At 41.9% G+C, this 26,510-nt stretch overlaps 1 protein-coding gene across 1 annotated transcript in view; it reads right to left on the minus strand.

Moving 5' to 3' along the window:
• LOC147708856 (uncharacterized) overlaps positions 1 to 23,907 on the minus strand; it is a 632,993-nt gene extending 609,086 nt beyond the window's left edge. The window contains exons 1-3 of the mRNA XM_086925786.1: positions 22,192 to 23,907; positions 9,367 to 10,070; positions 7,670 to 9,232 (exon numbers count right to left, since the gene is read on the minus strand). Coding sequence (XP_086781912.1) covers positions 7,670 to 9,232; positions 9,367 to 10,070; positions 22,192 to 23,653 — 3,729 coding nt within the window. The 5' untranslated portion in view covers positions 23,654 to 23,907. The remainder of the gene's footprint in view (positions 1 to 7,669; positions 9,233 to 9,366; positions 10,071 to 22,191) is intronic.
• Positions 23,908 to 26,510: the final 2,603 nt, after the last annotated feature.

The following is a 26,510-nucleotide window of genomic DNA, read 5'->3' on the forward strand; positions in this document are numbered from 1 at the left end:
AAAATGTCTCCTCAAAGCCTTATCTTGTAGAGGATACTGCACTTTTCACAACTTAGCAATAGTGAAGAGTGAAGACACATACTGTTTTTTAGGTATATTCACATCTGTTCCAATGACCATTAGTCACACCTCACTTACACATATGCACAGTTTCCATATTTACTTAGAGAAAACGCTCCTGGTAGACCCATGGTGTCTATAAATACATTATATTGGAACTGTAGACAGGCATGACATTTCTTGCTGGTGATTATGACTTACATCAGATAATCATAACATACGTAATATTTATTTTCCTGTTCAAAGTCTGCTTCTTTTTCAAAATTCTTATGATGGGGCTCAAGTAGGGAGTCACACCATTTACTAGGTTGCCTTCAGAAGGTTGTCTCCATCAGGCATTTAAGGCCTGCGTAGACGTAGTACAGGTTATGGCTTCAACATGGGACTCTCTACCAGTTTATCCCAAACCAAGTGTACAGTACTAAAGAGTTACTGTAGGTATCCATCATGGAATTTGCTATTGATTGGGTTTCATTAACTTCTGATAATCTAATGAAGTGCTCTCTGTTCAGGTACAGCCTCCTCCCTATGCCATCAGTAACACTTGAAAGTCTAACTGCGGCTTGTATCTGCGATGGGGAGTTTCATTGGGTTTTCTTGCCATTCTAATTCGTGTACTCTAACCTCAAAAGGTGGCTCAGTGAGCTGACATTTGCTGGGATCTGAAGGTCATGAGTTTGAATCCTTCAAGGAAAACTCTGCCTTCGGTGTTATTAAACTGATTCCCATTACCTTAATAGTTTCAGCTGTTACTGGCAACAATTAAAAATAGAAGAAGAGTAGTGTCAATAGCTACATAGAAAAAACAGGATGTGTTTAGTATAACAGCAGTTATATATGCATCCAGAGCTATGCTTAACCATATCGATATTACACCTGAGTGTCTATGCAGTGTCGGGCTATATTCATTGCAACATTTTTACTCTTCAGTCTGTCAGACACCTTAAAACTGGCTTCTTGCCTTATCATCTACACGTAATCACAGGACAGGTTTACTAAGAACTTGCATTGTCCTTGCATTGCACAAGTCGTCGCTAGGCAACACAGGCCTCTAAATGAAATTTACAAAGCCAAGCAAGGGGCGATTTGTGCATACTTGCATAACTTTGTAAAAGAAATATAGCGCAGTTTAGCAGCTTGCGCAATGTTACGTTACATTTCGCTGTGGTAGGTGTTCCATGGGTGGGGAATGGGCGTTCCCGTGTATCCACCTATGGAATTTGACACAATCTCCGAATTTTTTTAAGACAGTAAACCTCATTCCATTTGTGTTATATTCTGCAGCACACTTAGAAAGAACAACATGCCTCTAAGGATTGATTTTGTGCAGGAAGGTACGCTTCCTGAACAAAAACAATTCTGCCCATAACACAGGCACCCTTGTGCCAAGGTGCCAGGGCGCCTTTGTTTGACTTAGGCAGCCATGATTGCGCCAGCTCTAAGAAAGAGCTAAACTGCACAATATCTTTGTAAATAGTGTGCAGTTCAGCTCTCTTCCTTTCACACAAGGTAGGGCAGAAAATTCCCCTGTTGCGCTGCATTGCATGAAAACTTAGTAAATATGCTCCTCTATGACTTGCGTTCTGCATGTCCAGAGTTTTTATTTTTGGCGATCTCCTTACATGGATGTGGACCACGATCATCGGTCGTATTCGCCCTATTGACAGACTTCCTCATCTGGAGTTCTACTTTTCCATCTTCCTACGTATATCCACTGCCTGGGTGCTCTGAACCACCCCAGGTTATATGCAGAGCTTTACACAAACTATAAAATAAAGAAATACAGTTGATGTGTTTTCACTGGAATCCAGCTCTAACGGCCGACCCCAATTGTATCTCCTGTAACCAGAGGGAAAGATGTCCTCTCCTTTGGGCTGACACTGGTATTAGTGGGATGTCTTAGATCGCTGTACCCTAATTTAAGGATCAGATGGATTACGGCTCAGAGAACATAACCAAAGGATCAGATGGCATTTCAATGCCCGGGATTAAGCAGGATCAAACGAGGCTTAAGAGGAGTCTCACGCACCAATGCCTGGTTAAAAAATACCTACATACATCATAGGAGGACTCGAAGATACAGTACTAACATCCATGAAATTAACACCTCAACAGTTTCAGAACTACACAATATACAGCCTTTGGTTCTCCTAGATAACCTACCTCAACACTAGCTGAATTAATTTAGACTACTGAGCGATATATTGCAGTCCTTGATTAATTTGTCCTGTTTTAATGCTACGGCTAAATTGATACAGTTTCTGAAAGGAATTATACCTTTGTTAAATATGTGAGGTAGGGTAATTTTAATGGAACTAAGTTTTTATAATGACCTTTTATGATTAAATGTGTGTGGTTTTCCTTGTAACAAAATCAAATTAACAAAATAATAAATAAAAAATAAAACTGCTATAATAATGGTTTGAAGAATACAGACATGGGCTTAAGGAAGAGTGTCACAGAGGTGATCTCACTTTCTAATTTATCATATGATAAATACACTGCCACTCTAATGAAGATTTAGTAGACAAAGATATGCATCTATCAATGGTTTCCACCAATCACAGATGTGTGACATGCTGTTTGGTAATTTGAGATTATATGTGCTACCATCCCCAATCCATTGCCCCTTTATACCGCCCCCCCCCCACTAGTCTTTCCTTCATTCCTCTCACACCACTTCCCCTATTTTATCCTATAACATATCTTTCTATCCTCACCTTTGAGCAAAATTCTTTCCTGGGAATGACCTTTCTACCCCTTCACTGCTTTACCTCTCACTACTACCTCTGTCTCTCGTTTTAATTTTTAATAAGCCACTCTATATGCCTCCTCCCGGGGTGATTGGATTATGTTAACGTTATGTTACTTTGTTTTTATCCACTTTCACTGCATGGAGGTTTTTAATCTCCAATGTTGCTCAAAGCGCACTGACACCTTCTTTGGTTTGACGCATTCTATATAAAACTGTAAAATGAATAAGGATCAGGACCAACTGAAATGTCCTGCCAAACGGAATAAAAAAGAGGGTACAACATTACCTCCTCATCCTTCTTCCCTGCTTCAGTCCTAACTTGCGAGATTGCATCTACGTCCTGCAGAACCTGTTACCTAGCTGTCATAAAAAATTCCTCTCAATATGCCTGCCATTATCCATCAGCCAGTAGAAAAGGTAAAACGTACTACCTCACATCCTCTCATTTTCTTTCTGTGGTCCTACCGAGTGAGGTAAGTGAATATTTCGTTTTTATATATATTATCAAGTCTTTTCACTGTGTAAATAAAGGTTGGCTCCAGCAACCTTTGTATTTGTATTTGTATATTTGTATATTTGTTCTCATGCCCAGGGCCGGACTGGGAATAACAACCGGCCCTGACAAAGTTCTCGGCTGCCCCCCCCCCCTCCCCACTCGGAGGGGAGGAGGGTGGGGGGGGGGCGGTGGCGGGCGAGCACTTTGCCAGGGCCGATTGTGATTCCCAGTCCAGCCCTGCCGAGCTCTTTGCCGGGGTAGGTTTTCGGCCGATTTTGTTACAGGTCCGATTATGCTGCAAAAACGGCCCTGTAACAAAAACGGACCCCAGGGGCCCAAAAACGCCCCCCCCCCCCCCGTGTGGCGCACCGGGGGATTGCCCGGTGCCCGCTATGGCCAGTTCGGGCCTGCTCATGCCTCGCCTCATCAGACGATTAAAGTGGATATGCCTTTGAATCCTAGGGGGTGCAATAACAGATACTTTCCCCTCTCCAGTCCAAGCAAGACACAGTTCTCAACTGGCAAAACTCTCCTGACCCCAACATTCCAAAGAACCTAGAGGACACTACATTCTAGAATGGAACCTTGACCATAGAATACATAGCCCACAAATGACCTCACTTAACAATATATCCTGCATATAACTGAATTACACAAATACTACATTGAGGTTTATGCTTTGATACAAAACTTAACCATACCCCAGTATGCAAAAAAAAAATATAATAATAATAATAAGATAACAGGTCACAAACGCTTTATACATACATTAAAAAATTACATGTCATTTAACTATAATTACTTTACAACAATATTTAGATACATATAGTGCATACACCAATGGTAAAAACATAAGTTCCTAACTGAATCTCCACGGTACTCTATGGTTTCTAACACTCCTCTGCATAGGTACTCCTGGGAGTAAATCATTGTGCGCACAGTTGCTTATGCCTATCTTACTACCAATTGGTAAACCCTGATCCTCTGACAGACAGTCGTCCCGAGTTTGGTAACTGTTTTCACATTGTTTCCCATTGAACACCCTTCCTTTATTTTCTCTGGAACTTTAAACACCTAGGCGTACTCTACCAATTGCATCTCAACACTTTTACAACCTTTTGTCTATGACTACTGGATCAGAGAACTTTTGGTCACCTTTTTGGCAAACCCCAGTGTCTAAATGCACACCCAATATCCCACAAAAAACAAAATCTCTTTTTTTCACACTGTTTTTGACATCATAATAAACATTTTGCTGTTTTTTTTTATCTTTCTTAACATTGCGGTGAATAACGACTTCACAACTCTCGTTGGATATCTGACTGCTTAAAAGCTTTAACATTCAAGCTTGTCTAAATGGGGTTTGAGGTTTTCTGCAGTTAACAGACTCAAACGGGGAAGCTCCTGTGATTGAATGTGGAGTGGTTCTATAGAACCACAACATAGTTTGAAAAGCAGCACTGAAGATGCACTTATTTGCCAAAGGCCACTGTATACGTTCTGCTAGACCACGATCAAAGCATTCAACCAGGCCATTCGTCTGGCATTGATAAAGTGAGCTATTCACATGTTTAATAGATCTCTCTTTTGAAATATTCTCCACCTCCACTGATAAAAATTGTATCCCATTGTCACAAATTAGCTCCTCAGGAAATCCTTCACACATAAAAATGTCTTTAAGAAACACAACTACAGATTTGGAGTTAGATTCATTTTCGAATTTGGCCATTTAGAGTAATAATCCATAACGTGAATGATGTGGAAGAGCACTGAATGGCCTTCACTAAAATTTCCAAGTTTTTTCCAGAGTTCTGATGGACAATCTATCGGTAATAAAAGTAGTGTTGTTGTTTTAAGTGACTTATCACATGTGGCGCACACTGGAACCCCTTTAACTAATAGATCAATGTCACCATCACTTTGTGGCAACCAGTATGACAGTCATACTCTGTTTAGTGAATGTAGTACCTAAATGACCCTTATGAGTTTTTTTCAGAATTAAGTGTCTAAGTTTCAATGGAGGTATTAATTTGTCCGCTCTCATAAGTGAACCATCCTCTATGGTCATTCCATCTGAAATCTTGAAGAACGGTTAATTATTAAGATCTAATAATTTCTCTCGAGGCCAACCTTCCCTGACTAATTTCATCACACCACTCAATACCATATCACTCATTGTAGCATTTTTCATCTTTACTTCAGAGAATGGACTTATACTTTCCACCTCGATTTGCCGCAATTACACAACATTTATCTTCATGATTGTCATCCTCATAATCATTAGCCATGATCAGATTTCTTGACAAATAATCAGCTCTTACTTTCTGCCCCCCAGATATGTGAACAACTTAAAAAACAAATTGAAGGAATCTAGCTTAAAGCATTGCAATCTTTGGGATACTGCTTTTGACATTAGTACCATTTAAGGTTTGTGAGCAGTTTGTAAAAGACAATAACTGCCCCTTACCTCTTAAATTTTGGAGACCAGACTAGGGGCGAAGGTGCTTCTCTTCGAGGTCCCCTGAGTCTTGTGGTATAGTTGTTAACCAAATTGTAAAATGTTTTCTGTCAGGGCAATGGTGGTGTAATCCATAATGAAACTAACTGGGGTAGGGGCCGTCCAGTCCTCAGAAAGTAGGGCTCTCTTGAACACTGCAACTCTACGCACCTAGTCTTCCTTGCCTGTGTATGGCAGCTTTAGATGAGGAAAACGTCTTTCATGCCACTAACAGCACAAATATTACTTTGTGGCGAAGATACATTGATGTCATCCTTATTTTTTGGAGAAGAGATAGCCCCACATGCAATGCTTTACATAATAATTTACATAATTCTTCTTCTATCCAGGGCTGGAGGAGAAACTCTCCTTCTGCGTCAGAGGGTGGCAAGGAAATGGATTGATCAATGTGGAGTTAAATAATTCTGTCCTTAAGGTAACCAACTAACTAGTAGCACACCTATGAGTCCATAGGTGCGTCTCCCATGGCACCAGTGTCTAATGCTATGTTCATACAGCTGAAGTTATCATCCAAAAAAGACTTCAAACAAAACTTTGTCAAATGTTATCTTTAGTTCATGACGTGTGGCAACAATCCTGTTAGTTCCAATGCATTTCGGTGAATACAATCACCTTCATCAGGGAACGTCTACAAATGAACAAAACAATATACAATGTAACATTTCGCTATCAAAACATCTAAATACACACGTTTATGTTATAATTAAGCTAACTGGTGAATAGGCTACCAAAGCATATTAAATCGGCTAGTGTCGCTAAACGAAATGCTATTGCTATGCACTCCTGTGACCCCTCTGTATGTTGTTGATATTAATATTAAGTTCTCGACTCTCCGGTTCTATCGTTTAATGACTAACATAGTCAGTGCTGCGGGTACGGGGCCCTTCATTAAATATCGCGTGCCGCTTACGCTTAGCAAATAAATGTTTGCCGTGGCTCACCTTCGTTGCTTAACAAAATAATCCCGCGGCTGCGGGTGGGTTCCTACTGCGGTTGGCGTCCTCACCTGTTATGAGAACTCCTACTGACGCCGCGTACCTGGCGCATGCGCAGTGCAAACTCTGGCGTTTTTAAAAAAAAAACGTTTTTTAACAACATCAAAACTTTAGCATTCAAACCTCCGTCTTCGAGCTACAGGTAGAGGTTAATCAAGACAACACAAATCGAGATTGCATGTATCTTATGTGATCATTCCAATGAGTCTGCCATATGATTAAATAAAGGTACAGTATTACAAGTAGCACAAAAATTCAGTGCGATCATTTAAACCGTGTGGTTTGAGGCTGTTCAAATAATAAATCCAGTGGTTTTCTCGCTTTAACAAGTTTTTCTTGTTCAAGGCTCCCTCTTTCCTCGGTACTATTTCCAATATACACGCTCTCAGTTGGTTCAAGTTGTGGCGTTTTTCTGTAAAATGTGTAGCTACCGTGGATTTCGTGGAGTGAGTTCTGATATTGCTTTTGTGTTCAGTCAATCTCACTTTGAATTTCCTTTCCGTGTGTCCCACGTACACACTCCCACATGGGCATTTCAAAAGATAAACCACATTAGTGGTATCGCAAGTAGCGTTGACTTTTAGGGGTATTTTGTACCCTTTCATGGGGTGACTAATAGTAGTCCCCTTGATGATGTTATGGCAGTTTGCACAGTTTAAACATGGGACTGTTCCTCTGTATATCTGGTGTGGCGTTGTTTGCTTGTGTTTCTTTAATAGTTCGCCTAAGTTTTTTCCTCTTGAGTGTGCAAATAAGGGTTCTTGATCAAATATCCCATTAAAGTCAGTTTCCATTTTGACTATTTGCCAATTCTTGTATATGATTCTTTTGAACTGGGGGCTCACATTCGAGAATTTGCTGACACATGTTATTCGTTGAGGCTTTGTGGTGGTTTTATAGGTTAATAACTCTTGCCTGGTTTTAGTCTGTGCTCTTGCCTGAGATTTCTGAATCATTTCCTTTGGATAGCCTCTGGTGGAGAATCTCTCTGCCATGGTTTGTAGTTGTTCTTGGCATACGTGATCCTCAGATACCACTCTCCTAACCCTGAGGAATTGAGTGTATGGGAGGTGGTTCTTCAATGATGGAGGATGGTGACTGGTGTATTGTAATAAATTGTTCTTGTCTGTCGGTTTACGGTACAGGTTCGTTGTGATTGTGCCATTTTTCAATGTGATTTCCACATCAAGGTATCGAATGATGGTCTGATTGATATTCCACGTGAATTTGATTCTTTCATTTCTATCATCCAAGATTCTCAGTTGCTGTTCTAATGATTCTTGTGTGCCTTTCCATATGATGAACATATCATCGATGAATCTCATGTAGGCTAACAGGTGTGTTGCCCACTCTTGGTTGTTATATATGTGTTCCTCTTCAAAAGATCCCATAAAGAGATTTGCGTACGCCGGTGCGGCGCAATTTCCCATGGCTGTTCCATTGAGTTGAATGTACCAGCGTTTCTCATAGGTAAAGTAGCTATTCATGAGGGTAAATTCCATCAATTGCAACAAAAAAAGTTGTAAATCTTGTGGATAATTACTGTGTAATAGAGCTTTTTCAATGGCCTCCAGGCCTTCTCTGTGCGGTATAGCTGTGTACAGTGTTTTGACATCTATGGTGGCCATGATGCAGTCTGTTTCAATTTGTACAGCTTGTAACTTAACCAAAAAATCCGTGGTGTCCTTAATGTGGGAAAGATTTTTTATGACCAACGGTTGTAAGTACTTGTCAATAAATTTTCTCACAGGTTCGTGGATGCTTAATTTGGTGGACACAATTGGCCGGCATGGGTTTTTTTTGGGATCTTTATGTACCTTAGGTACTAGATATATGGTGGGGCTCTTTGGATTCTCTTGCGTTAAGTATTTTTTAGTCTTTTCATTAATGATACCTTTATCTGTGGCTTGTTTCAAAATGATTTGCAATGTTTTACAAATGTCCTTCGTTGGGTCTTGGTCTATTGGCATATATGTGTTAATGTCACCTAAATGCGTCTGCATGGCTTCTTCATAGAACTCTTTATTCATAATTACCAATGCTCCTCCCTTGTCAGCCTTTTGGCATATGATCTGTTGGTTGTTCGCTATGCTTTCTATAGCTCCAAATTCTTTCTTGGACATGTTTGGATTTTTAACCCTCTTGTTGGTGTTTATTTGGTTAATTTCCTGTTTGCACAAATTTTCAAAGAGGTCTATCATCTTGTGTGATGTGGGTGGCATATAATTGCTGGGAGTTTTTAAACCTTTTAATTCGTCTTCCTTTGGAGGTTGTTTTTCGGTTATGACATTCTCAAAAAAGTGTCTCAATCTCATTTTGCGAGTGAGTTTAAAGAGGCTCTCTTCAAGTTCTAGCTGGTTAGTGTGTGTACTTGGTACAAATGATAACCCTTGTTGCAGTGTCTTTATCTGAAATTGATTCAAATTCTGGTCAGAGATGTTCAGGACTAGGTTTTCTTGTGAGGTTAGTGTTGTTTCTTTCTCTCCTTCCTGGTCGTGGTATTCCTCGTTTGTGGTGGGTTTGTTTCTTTTGTTTTTGTTGCGTCCCCTCCTGGGTCTTCTGTTTCTGTTGGACCTGCGTCTAAAAAAGGCTCCGAGGTAGTTGGTTTATCTGACGGTTTGTTTCTAGTGGATTCTTTTCTTTTGTCTGTTCTATCGCTGTCCGTGGATGAAGTGTCTGTCTGGGATGTATATTGTTTAGTTTGTCGCCTTCTGGCGTAAACTTCTGCCCAAGTGTAGACTTCTTGTAATTTATAATCAAGGGCATCCCTGCGATATTTTCTGAGTTTGCGTTCGTTTACTTCCTGTGTGTGATTGGCCAATTGAGCATTAATGTCATCAAGGATTTTGTGTAATTCTTCTCCAGTGACTCCTTTTTTCAATTCTTCAGTTACGGTATCAATTTCTGTTTTTAATTCTTCCAATATTTTTGCCAATTCCTCAATAATAAGTAATATTAAATCCAAACTGCATTTGTTCAATATCGCGAACCAACGTTCGGTGAATGGTTTTGAATTTTTACAAAGTGACGGTTTCAGGGCTATTCTGAGGCCTCTGGGGATTCGTTGTGCCTTGTGGTATTTAATCATGGTGTTCGCGTGGAGTCGTTGATTAATTTCTCTACGTGTAAGGTACATTAATTGTTTGATTTGTTGCTCCTTGTTTCTCGTGACTTTTGGTTCCGATGTTTCTGCTTGTATTAGTGAATATATTTTCTGACTGGCTTCCGCCGTGTAGGCGAAGGTGTCTGCAGGAGTGCATAGCAATAGCATTTCGTTTAGCGACACTAGCCGATTTAATATGCTTTGGTAGCCTATTCACCAGTTAGCTTAATTATAACATAAACGTGTGTATTTAGATGTTTTGGTAGCGAAATGTTACATTGTATATTGTTTTGTTCATTTGTAGACGTTCCCTGATGAAGGTGATTGTATTCACCGAAATGCATTGGAACTAACAGGATTGTTGCCACACGTCATGAACTAAAGATAACATTTGACAAAGTTTCGTTTGAAGTCTTTTTTGGATGATAACTTCAGCTGTATGAACACAGCATTAGACACTGGTGCCATGGGAGACGCACCTATGGACTCATAGGTGTGCTACTAGTTAGTTCTAATACTTACACTCCAGGAGGGGAGTGATTTCCATGCCAGCACGGTAAAAGTTTGGATTAATAAGGCGGTGCACGTCCCTTACTCACAAAGCTTAAGGTAACCAACGTCATTAAGGAGAAGTCAGCATTGTACGAGCACAGCGTCAATGTCATTAGTATGAATACTGTAGGTGAAGCAAATCAGTTTCAACTATTCGGCTGTCTGGCAGTTCAATAATGTCCTAGATTCTTCTGGTGTAACATACACCTTGCATTTTTAATGAACACTCTTCATGACTCAAAGTTATTTTGAAAGCACCACTCTTCCTGTATTGCCTGGCTTGTAGCAGCAGAAAACATTTCTAGTTGGGATTGGCAAATAGAATGAAATAGTCATTCCAATAAATTAGCAGCATGGCATAAGTGTGGAGGTCCAGTCTCATGCATAGTGCGAGAGACAGCTTGAAGACTTGCCCACAGACCAGGTGAAGCAGCAGGGCCCCCTTTATGTCCTCGTGAATGTCAGCAACCACGAGGTCTACTCATTGCTCCATCTAGTGGGCTTGGGAAGGTGGTAGGCTAGAGAGGTAGAGGGGAGTGATGGTCAGGAGCCTGACTATCTTCCCAAGAGAGAGGATATAAGCACTGATGTGCTGCAAACGTTGGTACCACACTCTCTCCTCTGGTGTGGTTGATTGGAATTTGGTGGACTGTGCAGGAGAAATAACACTGTTTTTTCCTGAAGGATGAAGTCTGTTGTCTCATGCAGTCATTTGGTGGCTGTAAAGGTAGCCCCCTCTAGGGAACACCATGGATATTACTGGCAGAATATTCTCTCTGTCTAGTGGGAGGAAGCTCCAGGTAGTCATGCCACAGCCCCAACCCATTCACACATCAGCAACACTCATGCCAAATGGTGGCAATGTCAATGGATTAGAAGATGGCAGTTCCCGACACTGTGAACATATCAGGAATGGTACAGCTGAGGTGTCAATGGCAGCATGTGTATGTGGTTTTCCCTGTAGAGGGCGACATACAGGATCGTAAGGCTGCATCCAGGGTCCGACTGTCCTCGTTGGCATTGTAATCTCGGGCCTTGCAGGCCCCCATAAAAGAGGCAAGGAGACACAGGACAGCAGGCCAGAAGGAATCGTGCAAGAGTGCCTCCAGGGCATGAGAATGCCACATTTATTCACACTGTGAGCTCAGCAGGGGCACAGCAGCTGGGCTCTCCAGCACAGAAGGCCACATGCCAAAACTCAACAAACATCGCGCCTGTGCAATGTTACAACCACCTCGGCCCATCTAAGTTATGGCAAAGATCACCCACAACAGATTTAATTCTAGATGTACAAAGGCTACGGTATACAGTCAAAATATCGAGTTTTTATTATCGATTTGCATTAATATCGATTAAAAAATATAGAATGGACACAATATCGACTTGACAGAATATAGACTACAAAAATATCGAATAGGATAGCATTAATATCGAATTAAAAAATATAGAATGGACATAATATCGAATGGACAGAATATAGACTACAAAAATATAGAATGGACAGAATATAGACTACAAAAATATCGAATTTGAGGTAAGTAAGTTAATATTAATTTTTAAAGTGTTTTTTATGTTAGTATATGTTTGAAAAGTCTTTATTTATTTTATTATTTATAATAATTCATTATTTTTATAGTATTTAATTTTTGCGTAATATAATTTTATAGTAGGTTGTGGGTTTATAAGGGAATAGGGTGGGAAGTAATTTAATTATATTTAATTAAATATGTTAATTTATTTATTGGTATTTATTTTGAATGAATTGTTAATTAATTAATAATTGGTAATTAATTAAAATATAATTGGTAATTATTTTTAATTAATTGATTAATTGATAATTATGTTAATTTTAGAAATGTATTTTCTGTAGCGGGTTGTGGGTTTATAGGGGAATAGGGTGGGAAGTAATTTAATTATAATTAATTAAATATGTTAATTTATTTTGAATTAATTATTTCTTAATTATTGATTGGTAATTAAAATATAATTGGTAAATATTTAAATTAATATACTAATTGATAAATATGTTAATTTCAGTAATTTATTTTCAGTAGCGGGTTGTGGGTTTATAGGGGAATAGGATGGGAAGTTATTTAATTATAAATAATTAAATATGTTAATTTATTTATTTGTATTTATTGTGAAATATGTGTTAAATAATTATTAATTGGTAATTAATTAAAATATAATGGGTAATTAATTTTCATTAATTTATTAATTGATAATTATGTTAATTTTATTAATTTAGCTTCTGTATTGGGTTGTGGGTTTATAGGGGAATACGGTGCAGAGTAATTTAATTGTAAGTAATTCTATTTTTAAATAAGTTTTTTTATTTTATCACATTTTTTAATATTTTGTAATTGTTAATTAATTTATTGTTAATTGGTAAATAATTTGTATTAGTAGGTAATTATTTTTATTGATTAATTTTTATTTGCATTTTAATTGATTAATTAATGTATTATATAAAAGTGTTAAGTATTTTAATTAATTTGTAATTGGTATTATTATTTATTTTATTTTTATTTATATATGAAGTATTTACTTTCCCTACTATTGCACTCACTGGAGTGGGAATAGTAATTTTTACCTTCCTGCTATCCAATGCTTTCTCTACTGTTGCACTCACTGGAGTGGGAATAGTAATGTTTACCCCTACGCTATCCAACGCTTTCCCTACTGTTGCAATCTCTGGAGTGGGAATAGTCATTTTTACCCCTACGCTATCCAACGCTTTCCCTACTGTTGCACTCTCTGGAGTGGAAATAGTAATTTTTACCCTACGCTATCAAACGCTTTCCCTACTGTTGCACTCTCTGGAGTGGGAATAGTAAGTTTTTACCCCTATGCTATCCAACGCTTTCCCTACTGTTGCACTCTCTGGATTTGGAATAGTAATTTTTACCCCTACGCTATCCAACGCTTTCCCTTCTGTTGCACTCTCTGGAGTGGGAATAGTAATTCTTACCCATACGCTATCCAACGCTTTCCCTACTGTTGCACTCTTTGGAGTGGGAATAGTAATTTTTACCCCTACGCTATCCAGCGCTTTCCCTATTGTTGCACTCTCTGGAGTTGGAATAGTAATTTTTACCCCTACGCTATCCAACGCTTTCCCTACTGTTGCACTCTCTGGAGTGGAAATAGTCATTTTTACCTCTACGCTATCCAATGCTTTCCCTACTATTCAGGCCTGGAACTATGGAATGGTAAAACAGTTCTGGGTAATTAAGCGCAGGGACAGTGATCATAACGCTCTGTACTGTAAATATTTAAGGGGGCCAACAAGTCCATGTGAAAGAGTGATTGCCCAAAATGTGGAATATCCAAAGCGTTTGACTACAAAATTGACGGAAGAATACGTTGAGAAAGGAGTACGCTTTCAACAAAATTTAAAGATGGATATTGTAGAAGGTCACCTGGTAGCATGGTTCGTGGATAAAATAGCTCAGGCAGTGCAATGTCTTAAAGGGTACCTAAATGATAAGAAACAGGTTAACGTAAAGCCTCATTATAACATTGGAAGGCACAGGTGGTTTAACCTAGTAGTCAGAATAAAAAAGGGTCATTTGGAAAATAAAGTGACAGCAGAGGATATGTTGTGATTATGGGAATTTAGAGATTCTTCTCAAACTGAAGAAAGAATATAAATCATTAGTAAGGAAGCAGAAAGGGATTTTTAAAGAACAATTTGGGCAAACCTTCTAGAGACAGTAGAAAACAAAAATATAAAAGAGTTCTGGAGGTTGGTACAGGACGCTGCTGGGAGGACCTCGGAAAATATGAGCTGTGTTGTGGAAGAGGCGGCATGGGTAAATTATTTAGGTGACTTATATAAAGCCAGTAGGATCCCGGTAATAAGTAAGGAAAAACCAAGTTGGACAACATGTGTAGAAGTGGTAAAGCCAGCTTTCAATGAAGAGAAAGTAAAAGAAACAATTAAGAAGTTTAATTTATCGCGTGCAGCAGGCCCCGACAATCTCCTCACCATCCTAATTAAAACTCAAATAGATTACAGGGCAGGTTTCTTATCTTATATGTTTGTTGCCATCTTAGATACAGGCTGTATCCCTAAGTCGTGGAGAGGGGCCATAATAAGACCCTTGCATAAAAAGGATGAAAGGAAGGATCCAAGGAATAACAGACTATCAATCTATTGGACATTGGAAAAAAGGTATTTTCAAGAATAATCCTTGGTAGAATAAGGAGTGTGTGGAGCAGCGGTTGATAGTCCCAATAGAGCAGGGCGGTTTTGAGGAAGGACATTCCACCGTTGATCACTGCTTTGCTCTGTGGGTTGTGGCGCGGAAGTCCATGGAGCAGCAGGGCAAGTTATATTGCTGCTTCGTTGACTGTTGCGCAGCTTTCAATCTGGTGGATAGGGAGTGTTTGTGGGAGGCCTTGAGAAATTATGAGGTCCCTGCAGATCTTTTGTTGGTAATCCAGGAGTTGCACAGCCAAAATTGGGAGCAGGTAATTAAAGATACTTCTGGTGGCCTAACACCTGCAATAGTGATTAATGACAGATTGAGGCATGGCTGGGTTTTGGCTCAGCTTCTTTTTGCAATATTCCTAGCAGATTTGCCCCTTATTTTGGGGTCTGCCAAAGGCGCAAGTCCAAAGGTAAATGGAAGGCATTTGTCCTCTTTGCTGTATGCCGACGATTTAGTCATATTGGACCAAACCGAGGTGGGTCTACAAAGGAAGCTGAATATATTCAGGGGGTATTGTACGGCAAAACGACTTACAGTAAACATGAACAAAACAAAAATGCTGTGTTTCGAGAAGAGAAATTTGAAGTTTAATTGGTACCTGGGCCAAACAAAACTAGATATCGTAAATGAATACAAATACCTCAGGATATGGTTTACAAATTCCTTGAAATGGGGCATGCACCTGGAGGCACAGAAAGTAAAAGCACACTTAGCGGTATGTGGGCTGAAAAGATGTAATCACAGTTATGGTGATATGTCCCATAAACCTCTTTTGACGGCCTACAAAGCAATGATCCATCCGCAACTCCAATATGGTTCAGAAATTGTATGTATTGATGGTAAAAGCTCCTGGGATAAAGATGAAGGGAAAAGCTCGGCAATGATCCAGGCAATTAGACTGGAACTAGTCCCGACTGCGTGGAACATTCAGGTGCAATTAAGTTTACTTTTTTTGGAATAGTATAGGTCTTGGGGAGGTCACAAAGGTGTCTCAGTGGTGCATGAAAGAGATCGAATCCATTGAGCAAAAGTGGGCTAAAGCCACAAGATGCAAACTTCAGCCCATTTGTGACCACCTGAATGTGGAAATAGATCCGAAGACATTGCAAATCAATGTAACAAAGAGTGCACTTAAAATGCAGGGTAAAGAAGTGTCTCGAACAATAGACAGAGAGTATTTGAGTAAGAAAGATTCTGTCAAATTTATGAGTAACAGCTGGGAGAAAGATGTAAGCTATCCTTACTTAGACACACTACCGAATCGTTGGTTAAGAATGGATGTATTAAGGATTAGAATCTGTATTAACCCGGCCGTAATTAATAGTGCAATAAAATCTGCCCTAATTCAACAAGATAGAAACAAAAGTGGGGTGCCAGTGCTGATATAAATAATTTGATTAAGCAAATGACCAAACAGAACTTGAAGAATTATTCAAGAACGGGAGTTACTACTTAATAGTTTTTTATTTTGACATTTTTAGAAAAAGGAAAACTTATAATTTTTTCATTTTTTACATCATCCAGAAAAACATTTTCAAAAAAGGACACACGGGAATTAGGGAACTGGCTACTAATCATCAGTCATACAGTATTACAGACATATCACAGACATTCAAAACTCATTCAAACCACTTGGGAAGAGGGACTACAAAAACATATGCTACAGTCTTAAAATATGTACAGTCTATACTACAAAAGAAACAAAAAGCCACAGTCTGCGACCACAGTTTTGCAAAAGTAGGAAAAAATTAGTTTTATAATGTACAATCCTGTATCTTAAATTAGATCTGCAAGAGAAACTTTTTAAACTGATGGGACTTGGTAATGTACGAGCGGCTGGGAGAAATTAATTGAATGATCCTGTCGCTCTCGCAGACACAGTGTGGCAGGAGCCTACGCGTTTCGAATCCCACTGGTTTTCTTGGGATTCTCTTCAGGGCCTCATTTAGTATCTACACAGAGAAGAAAAGACATAAGAGGGAGGGGAAGAGACAGGTTCAGGACGCGGTTTTACAGCTTTTAATCAAACAAATTAACAAGACCAACCATCAGGAAACCTAACTAAAGTGCCGACACACATCTCTTACATCTTACCACTGAGTGGGGACGCCGTTTTTTTTGGGAATCGGGAGAAATCATCGATATCAATTGTCTGTATCTGGAATTGGAGAAACATACATCAGAGTCAAACAGGTTCGATTATGAAGGGATGAAGTTCCTTTGGAGGTTGAGGTAACCTATACAACTACTTGCCTCATAGATACACCATGCGGGTTATTATCTTTGAAATGGAAGCCAGGAGGGACATCAATGGATAAAAAGGTCTGAAGTGGAGTGAATCTACCTGTTTAGGAGAGAAGAATCTTTTTTAGACTAAGCTCAACTAGTCATTCATTCAAATGACAGCGTTTCAAATCCTTCTTACCAAGCATGAACGGTCGTCAGCATCAATACGGATGGCGGGATGGATTTATTCATTTACAGCAGCCGTCTGCGCAATTAAAAATCTGGAGTTATTGGACCGCACAGCATGGTGTATTTATTAAGGTAGCATCACGGTAAATCAATCTCTTACCTAAGCCGGTCTAGGTCCATAGAGTAGAAGGGTAGTGAATGCCAAGGAAGCGGAAGGGATTTAAGATCTAAAAGAATAAAGAAAAGCCATTCAGTGCGGGGGGAATCATCAAAACTGATAGCAGAAGTGGCTACAACGTTATTAAGCTTACCGCTTTTGTTAGAATTTAGATGATGCGGCAGGTGAAGGAGGATCCATTATTTAATTACCTATAATGGAAGTTTCATACGAAAAAAGTTTAGCAGAATGGAGAGAAAAAATGGGGAGAAAAAACGTGCACTGAAACTTGAAGAGATGTTTAAAGAAATGAGACTCACCGCCTTATATGTAGAGGGCTTTACATTATTGGAGCCATCTATCAAGTAGTAGTGGCATGAAGCTTAACTAAAAAACGGAGAAGTGCGTGTTAACATTATACTAGTATTAAAAGAGAAAATTTAGTAAAGAGAAGGGTGAGAGACCGGGAGAACCACTTACTTCACGATATGAAACGGCCGTCGGACCGCTCGCGTTCTCGTCGGCACTACTCCTCGGCACATGCATGTAGCAGGCCGGGGCAAAATCCTTTCAAGGTTTTAAAGTGCACGGGGGAGCCGGAACCCCGCGCACTTTAAAACCTTGTAAAGCCCTCTACATATAAGGCGGTGAGTCTCATTTCTTTAAACATCTCTTCAAGTTTCAGTGCACGTTTTTTCTCCCCATTTTTTCTCCCCATTCTGCTAAACTTTTTTCGTATGAAACTTCCATTATAGGTAATTAAATAATGGATCCTCCTTCACCTGCCGCATCATCTAAATTCTAACAAAAGCGGTAAGCTTAATAACGTTGCAGCCACTTCTGCTATCAGTTTTGATGATTCCCCCGCACTGAATGGCTTTTCTTTATTCTTTTAGATCTTAAATCCCTTCCGCTTCCTTGGCATTCACTACCCTTCTACTCTATGGACCTAGACCGGCTTAGGTAAGAGATTGATTTACTGCGATTCTCCCTTAATAAATACGTCATGCCGTGCGGTCCAATAACTCCAGATTTTTAATTGCCCAGACGGCTGTTGTAAATGAATAAATCCATCCCGCCATCCGTATTGATGCTGACGACCGCTCATGCTTGGTAAGAAGGATTTGAAACGCTGTCATTTGAATGAATGACTAGTTGAGCTTAGTCTAAAAAAGATTCTTCTCTCCTAAACAGGTAGATTCACTCCACTTCAGACCTTTTTATCCATTGATGTCCCTCCTGGCTTCCATTTCAAAGATAATAACCTGCATGGTGTATCTATGAGGCAAGTAGTTGTATAGGTTACCTCAACCTCCAAAGGAACTTCATCCCTTCATAATCGAACCTGTTTGACTCTGATGTATGTTTCTCCAATTCCAGATACAGACAATTGATATTGCTGATTTCTCCCGATTCCCCCCAAAAAACGGCGTCCCCACTCAGTGGTAAGATGTAAGAGATGTGTGTCGGCACTTTAGTCAGGTTTCCTGATGGTTGGTCTTGTTAACTTGTTTGATTAAAAGCTGTAAAACCGTGTCCTGAACCTGTCTCTTCCCCTCCCTCTTATTTCTTTTCTTCTCTGTGTAGATACTACATGAGGCCCTGAAGAGAATCCCAAGAAAACCAGTGGGATTCGAAACGCGTAGGCTCCTGCCACACTGTGTCTGCGAGAGCGACAGGATCATTCAAGTAATTTCTCCCAGCCGCTCGTACATTACCAAGTCCCATCAGTTTAAAAAGTTTCTCTTGTAGATCTAATTTAAGATACAGGATTGTACATTATAAAACTAATTTTTTCCTACTTTTGCAAAACTGTGGTCGCAGACTGTGGCTTTTTGTTTCTTTTGTAGTATAGACTGTACATATTTTAAGACTGTAGCATATGTTTTTGTAGTGCCTCTTCCCAAGTGGTTTGAATGAGTTTTGAATGTCTGTGATATGTCTGTAATACTGTATGACTGATGATTAGTAGCCAGTTCCCTAATTCCCGTGTGTCCTTTTTTGAACATGTTTTTCTGGATGATGTAAAAAATGAAAAAATTATAAGTTTTCCTTTTTCTAAAAATGTCAAAATAAAAAACTATTAAGTAGTAACTCCCGTTCTTGAATAATTCTTCAAGTTCTGTTTGGTCATTTGCTTAATCAAATTATTTATATCAGCACTGGCACCCCACTTTTGTTTCTTGCTAGTCTGGCTCAGCCTTGCTGATTAGAGCCACCCCGTAGTTGTTTTCTCCTAATTCAACAAGATGGCAAATGTATGTGTAATATAGGGATGAAATGTAACATTTTACACATTCTATTGGACTGTCGGAAATTTTTACATTTACGTAAATTACTACTTCACCCGATCTTTTTAAAGTATGATGGTTCCCTGGTCCAATAGAGGATTAAGAGAAGCGAGGTGCCTCGCAATCTAAAATAAAATTAGTGGTTTTAAAATTGGTAGGAATGAAGTTTTAAGGATATTATGATTTGTATTGCTTAAGAAAATGACTTTGTAATGTGTAGACATTTTTAAATGATAATGTATGTGCTGTGGTTTAAAAAACAAATGGTTTAAATAAACTTTATGTTGACTTGACTTGACTAGTGGTGACACCTTATTAAATCTAAACTTTGTACGTTCTCTTAGAAGTCTGGCAACTGTTTTGAGCAGAAAGTCTTTGTACACATTTAGTGGTGGGATAATTTATATAGTTTGTACGAAGCGAATTTCATTTGTGGTGTTTTACTTTCATAGCTGTTTGGGAGGCAGACAATCTGCTATTATCAACTCCAATTTGAGAGCCAATCACTCATAATACAGCTTGTTATCTTGCTATATTCTTTGTTGCAGACCAGTATTAATCTGGGCACTAGTCTCTATCATAAAATTCCAACAAAAAAGACCCTGGCAGAGAAAACTGAAAATCCAAATTAACATAGTGCAAAGCGTTGTCTCTTAAGCAAAGAACTTACTATCTTAATTCAGTCCTTAATTCGACCATGTGTGTAAACACTTTTAAGCACAGAGCCCCCTTCCAAACCTTTCTTTCTATCTTTTTTTCAGTCCTGGGTCACTAATATTCCAAGCAGAGATGCCATGCACCAAAGCTTGTGCAACCGTGGCCTCATATGTCTTCCTTAGAGAAAGTTGAGCTAAACCCATTACCTTGGTCTTGCTCTTGTTTTTTTGTGGAGGGTTAGTTTCACAATTAGAGAAAATCATGCATAGCTTTCTGTAATAAAACCAGTGCAGGGTGATATAGTATTATTGTCCCTGTATAAAATCGAGCAGGGGTGTGATCCAGAGCCAGTTCAAGCAGAAATACATCTTTATTGTTGTTTCTTCAAAACCGTGGTTATTTATGGCAGCGCCGCATGCGGCTTTACCTCATAAGTACATGACACTCTCTCAGTGACCACACCATCCCTAGCGGGACTAGCCATGGAATTCTCAGGGATTCATTTGTAAAATAATAAGTGCTGGAGTCCAAACATTTTCTCAGAAGCTCTTGGCCGGCCAGCCAAACGTCGGAATTGCTGAATATCAAGGCTGCATAGTCTTGATTCCACCTCATGCCTCCTTCACCCAACCCCAGAAACTAACAGCCTTTCTAGCTCACTCTTGTTGGCTCTTTTTCATCTCTGCCTTCTCCTTTTTGTCACTCTTTTCTTTGTTCGTCATTCTCTTCCTCTTTCTTTATCCCTTTTCTGACTTTCTCTCTCTTGCTCTGGGACAAAGCATAATGATAAAAAAGTACGTTCCGGTCCCAAAAAACTGGGCCCGTGGCGACCACCTGTAACCAGGGGCTCAAACTAAGCACTGACAATCCTCCTATCATGCTATGGTTAGATATAGAAGTGCCATTGTAAAACCCAGACTGAAAGCTTCCTTCACAGTGGCAAACTACCTTTCTGAATTTAAAACCCTCCTTAATACCCACACCAGTGCCACCGCACAGTGCAAAGGAAATGTCCTTCCAGAAAAGCAGCATGTGACTAGGCCAGAGTGAAATTTTAATTATGCCGGTGTAAAGTGCGTAATTTGGGGAATTTTGTATGATATTTTTATTGTGAAATTTCCGGAATTAAGACAATACGTCACATTGTGTAATTACACACAAATTGTGGTACAAATGTAAAACAAGTGTGCAGTTCATGATAAGATGTTTTGTGAACGCATGGGAACAGAATGCGAACATCTGTAGTTCATGGTGTTTGTGTTTGTGTTTAAATGAGTCCTTGTGTCAAAAATCCACGCAAGCCTAGGTTTGTACTAAAATATAGCGTGAAATGACGGACTTGCATTTCACATAATAATGCAGAATTTAAAATTAATGCAAAAGCAAATTACACTCAATTCCTTCACCTCTAAATTTCCCTCACTCCATGGTTTTTTTAAAAGTGCGAAATATCATACATTTTTAGAATATCTCATCATTTTATACCATGCCAAGGAAGCTGTCATTTTTAGCATCTAGGACTTGAACCACTAAAAAAGCCTCGTGATACGCTCTCTTTTGGTTCCGAGCTAGGTTCGTGCTACACAAATACTGTAACATCCATTTATAAAGAAAGCAAAAAATTAAAATATGTTTTCAGAGTCCGACAAAAATAAAATGTGCTGCAGTACATTTGTGCATTTCAGATACCTCAACATTTCTCTTTTTGACTCTAATGGTGTTTGACATGATCACGGTACAATCCATCAAATCACTCCCATATCTTCTCTTGCATCAGATTTTTGTTTAGGCATTTACTCACTGGGCATGAAACTCCCTACTTATTTTCACTTCTAAGGCATTACTCATACTTCCCCTTTGATATTGAGCAGTGAGAAGGATTCGAGTCAAAAGAAAGTTGAGTTGCACTGTAGTTATGGCTGGTGCAATGTAGCCAAAGCCCCAGTTCCTACACATGATAGCCAGGAAGACTTACCAGAGAAGACATCTGGGAATGCGTCGTTGCCGGCCAGTGCCACTGAGTGTTTCCTGCTCAGGGTGGGCAGGCTCTCTGCACCCAGACCAGAGTGCTCCAAAAGTTCTGGGGTGCTGCCCTCGCCCTCCTGGAGCTGCCTGCGCTTCCGGGAGCCTCTGCATAACTCCTCGGTCCAGTCTGCTGAGCGGCTGTGGGACAGTCTGGCCCGGTTTCTGGGCCCTCTGCGTTTGTCCGGGGTGGTCGCGCCCCGCCTCAGGTTGAGCCCTTCCTGCAGGCGACGCTGGATGCGCGGGCTCTGCCCGGGTGAGCCACTGGGAGAGTGATTGGGTGAGCTGAGCTGGCGGGTGGTGGTTTTAATGTAGTAGGGGTGGATGGGTGGATAGGGCTTTACTGAGTTGGGGGAGGGATATTTGAAGACACGTGAACTGGGGGATAACTCTGTCCAACCGGGTGTCAGGCCGCCGCTGCTGATGGAGCCATTCTGTGGGGTGGTGACCTCTGTGGCAGGATCAGGGGGTTTCTCCTCCAGGGCACCCCCTGGAGAGCAAGGAGTGCCAGCCAAGTCCAGCAGCACCCACTCCTCTTGCTGCTGCTGCGTGGTGTCGTCGGCAAGCAGAAGGGTGCCAGCCTCACTGGGGGACATGGTGGGGGAGTGATGACTTTGGGTGGGGGTGGCCACCTCCTCGGGGGGGTCAGCGCTGTGTCCCTGTGGCTCAAGGCACGGGCTGGCACTCGGTTCAGGGGGCAGGAGCCCTGTGCTGTCCTCGGTGCCGCTGCTGGCTTGGGTGTAAGCAGCAGGCTCTGTGTCGGGGCTGGTGCTGTCCTTGTCGCTGAAGCTCTCCAGGGGTGAGGGGTCGGACCCCGCCGGGCGGCCCGGGGCTGCACGGCCCCCCTCCCCTTGCAGCTGAAAGCGGATAGCATGCTGGATGTCGGACAGCAGGTCTTCTTGCTCGGCTGCTGCCGAGTGGAAGCTGTAGATGTCCGTGTCCGAGCCGGAGCTGCCCCTCTGACCCTCCTGTCGCCGCTGGGTGCCCGCCTGGGCCACCTCTTCCACCGGCGGCGCCAGGCGCCCGGCCCAGCCCGGGTCCGCTTCTGCGTCCGAGAGCCCCGTCTCGTCGGCCGACAGGCTGAGGTCGGGCGTCTTGCTGGCCACGGAGTGGGCGCTGTCCAGCTCGCCGGTGTGCAGGGCCTGGCTGCCCAGCACGTCCTCCCTGGAGCCCCCGCCGCCGCCATCCTTGTGCCCTCGGCTCTTGCGGATGCGTAGGGTGCTGAACACAGACGCCCGGCCGCCCGACGCCGGCTCCGACTTGCTTTTCCTTTTGTCTGTCTCTCCGCGGTGCTTGCCCAATGTCCTGCGGCCGCCGCCTTTCTTTGTGCCCTCAGCATCCCTGGGCCCGGAAGCGTCCTCCGGCAGTGCCTCAGCCGCGGCGCTCTTCCGCAGCTTCCCATCCTGGTTCCCCATGGCAGGTGAGCACAAAGCCGGAGTCCTCAAGACATGCTGGCGGCGTCGGGTGGGGACCTCCGAGCCTGGCTCTGCTCACGGGCGGCGCAGGCAGTTGATGCTGGTGGAGGGACGCGCTCGCCCGTCCAGCCCTCTCCCATCTGCCGGGCCTGTAGCTCGAGTTAATTATGCAGCTGATGCCGGTCTTGATTTTGTTGATGCTGGTACTGATGCTGGCTCGGTACTGATGCTGATGCTGACGTTGTTGACGCTGGTGATGCTGCCGCCTCCCCTCTCTGGCGCTGTCTCCCGGCTCTCACCGGATCCCAGAGGCGCGAGCTCACTGCAGCTCTGTACGCTGCAGACGACTCTCTCCAGCTGGGGGCACCCAAGGGTTGACACCGCTCCCCTCCTCCTCCAGCGCTAAAGGGGATGGGGCGCTGCATGAAGCGCTAGTCTCTCCTGATAATGCCCCTTACACATCTTCCCCTTTTTTCCTGTGATTCTCATAGCAGCAAAATATGCTGCAAAGAATATTAAAAGTTTTCAAACCGCGAAGCTTCGCCTTTCATTGTAAGACTCGGGTGGTGGTGTGCAGTGGCTAGATACCAGGGCACCGCACACCTGCGCTTCTTATATTTTCCATCGGTGCCTTAAATGGAAAAGTGCCGGCGATCACGGGGTTTGAAAGTTCACACAGGGAAGAAGAGGTTTTTGGATGAAAATGTTATCCTGCAATTGAAAAGGGGGTTTCTGTGTGCGACGACGGGGCATCAAGATAGTTTGACACCGCGTGACTGTGCTCGAAATGTGAGGCTCCCATCAGAGACGGAGACAGCGGTCGCAGATGTGACAGACTGAGACTGCGCTCAAAGGCGTGACGCTGATACTAGCCAGTGACCCAGATTCTCCTCTGTAGGGCGATACTCATGCAGTGATTGCACTGCAAACTGTGGCGACAGTCACAAGCAGGCAGTCAGTGTGAAACTCCCACGTATTGACTAGGCTTGCAGTCCGTGGTGCGAGACACATGCGATGTTCGAATGGCGCTGCGCCCTGTGGTGTGAGACTCGCATGCAACGGTTGGGGTGGCGCTCAATGGTGTGAGATTCACACAATAATTGACACTGTGCCCCGTAATGTGAGGCAAACGGGCAATGACCCCAGCTGAACCCATGGTATGACCCTCACGCAATGACTGACACTGTGTCCCATGGAGTGAGACTCACAGGCAGTGATTGACACTGTGCCCCATGGGGTGAGACTGCAAAAGATACACAATTGATGGACGGAATGCAGAACAAATCAAAACATTCACCCCCAGTCAAGAGATCTGGGTTAAATCCATCATTCTTTTGCTCACCATGCCACCTCAGTTTAGACCTGGCCATAAATGGATTGAGACTCGCATGCACTGACTGACACTGTGCCCCATGGAGTGAGACTCGCATGCAATAATTGACACTGTGTCCATGGAGTGAGACTCACATGCAATGATTGACACTGTGCCCCCTGAAGTGAGACACGCATGCAATAATTGACACTGTGCCCATAGAGTGAGACTCAAATGCAATGATTGACGCTGTGCCCCCTGGAGTGAGACTCACATGCAATGATTGACGCTGTGCCCCCTGGAGTGAGACTCACATGCAATGATTGACGCTGTGCCACCAGGAGTGAGACTCACATGCAATGATTGCCCCTGTGCCCCTTGGAGTGAGACACACATGCAATGATTGACTCTTTGCCCCATGGAGTGAGACCCACATGCAATGATGAGGGAGAGGTATGGCGCCGCGGCCAGGGTGACAGACTCCGGAATCTGGGGATCACGGTTCGGTCCCCGGGGCTGGCGGCAGCTTAGCCCAGCACCATGTGACTCTGGGCATTAGCTTGCTTAATCTTCCCGACGGCCCCCAGCCCCTAGAGACCCTAATGTGATGGTTCGCGCTTTACAAATGTGGATTATTATTATTATTATTATTATTAATATTACGATTGACCCTGTGCCCCCTGGAGTGAGACTCACATGCATTGATTGACACCTTGCCCCATGGAATGAGACTCGCATGCAATGATTGACCCTGTGCCCCATGGAGAGAGACTCGCATGCAATGATTGACCCTCTGCCCCCTGGAGTGAGACGAACATGCAATGATTGCACTCTGCCCCTGGAGTGAGACTCACATGCGATGATTGACACTGTATCCCATGGAGTGTGATTGACACTGTGTCCCATGGAGTGAGACTCACATGCAATGATTGACCCTGTGCCCCTTGGTGTGAGATTCACATGCAATGATTGACACTATGTGTAGGAAAGTGGCTCTATATATACTGGACCAAAGTAAGGTACAGTGTGTATAGAGTCCCCAGTTCCCAGAGGTTTGGCAGAGGCTAAAGTTAGATGTAACCTTACTCTCTAAAGTGGTAGCTTGGCCGAGCAGTAAGGCAGTATCAGAGGGCATTGTAAAGCATTTGTTGAACTCACTCAGTCAGCAAATGGTCTCACACACTCAAGAACTGTACTCTAGGCCAATGGTTTTGTATCAAAAGATATAGTTGTTTTATTTTAGAACCAACACGGTATCAAAATATACTTTCTCAGGATGAGTTACTTTAGTTAAGTACTTTTCAAATAGGCTATAGACTTTTTGAATGCAATAGTTATAGTTTGTTGCAATAGGCAACACAATTTCAAACACAATGCAACATTGAGCTCAAGGGAATTTCTGGTTAAATGCCATTAGTTACTTTGTAGATTACTTTTCTAACCACAGGACTGGATCCTAGATTCAGTCCTGGGACATGAGCTGTAAACTGTTAAGTAAAAGCGTTTTGGTTACAGTAGTGATTTTTAAGGAAAATTATTGTATTT

Source organism: Lissotriton vulgaris, chromosome 6 (genome assembly GCF_964263255.1).
Source record: "Lissotriton vulgaris chromosome 6, aLisVul1.2, whole genome shotgun sequence".
NCBI lineage: Eukaryota > Metazoa > Chordata > Amphibia > Caudata > Salamandridae > Lissotriton > Lissotriton vulgaris.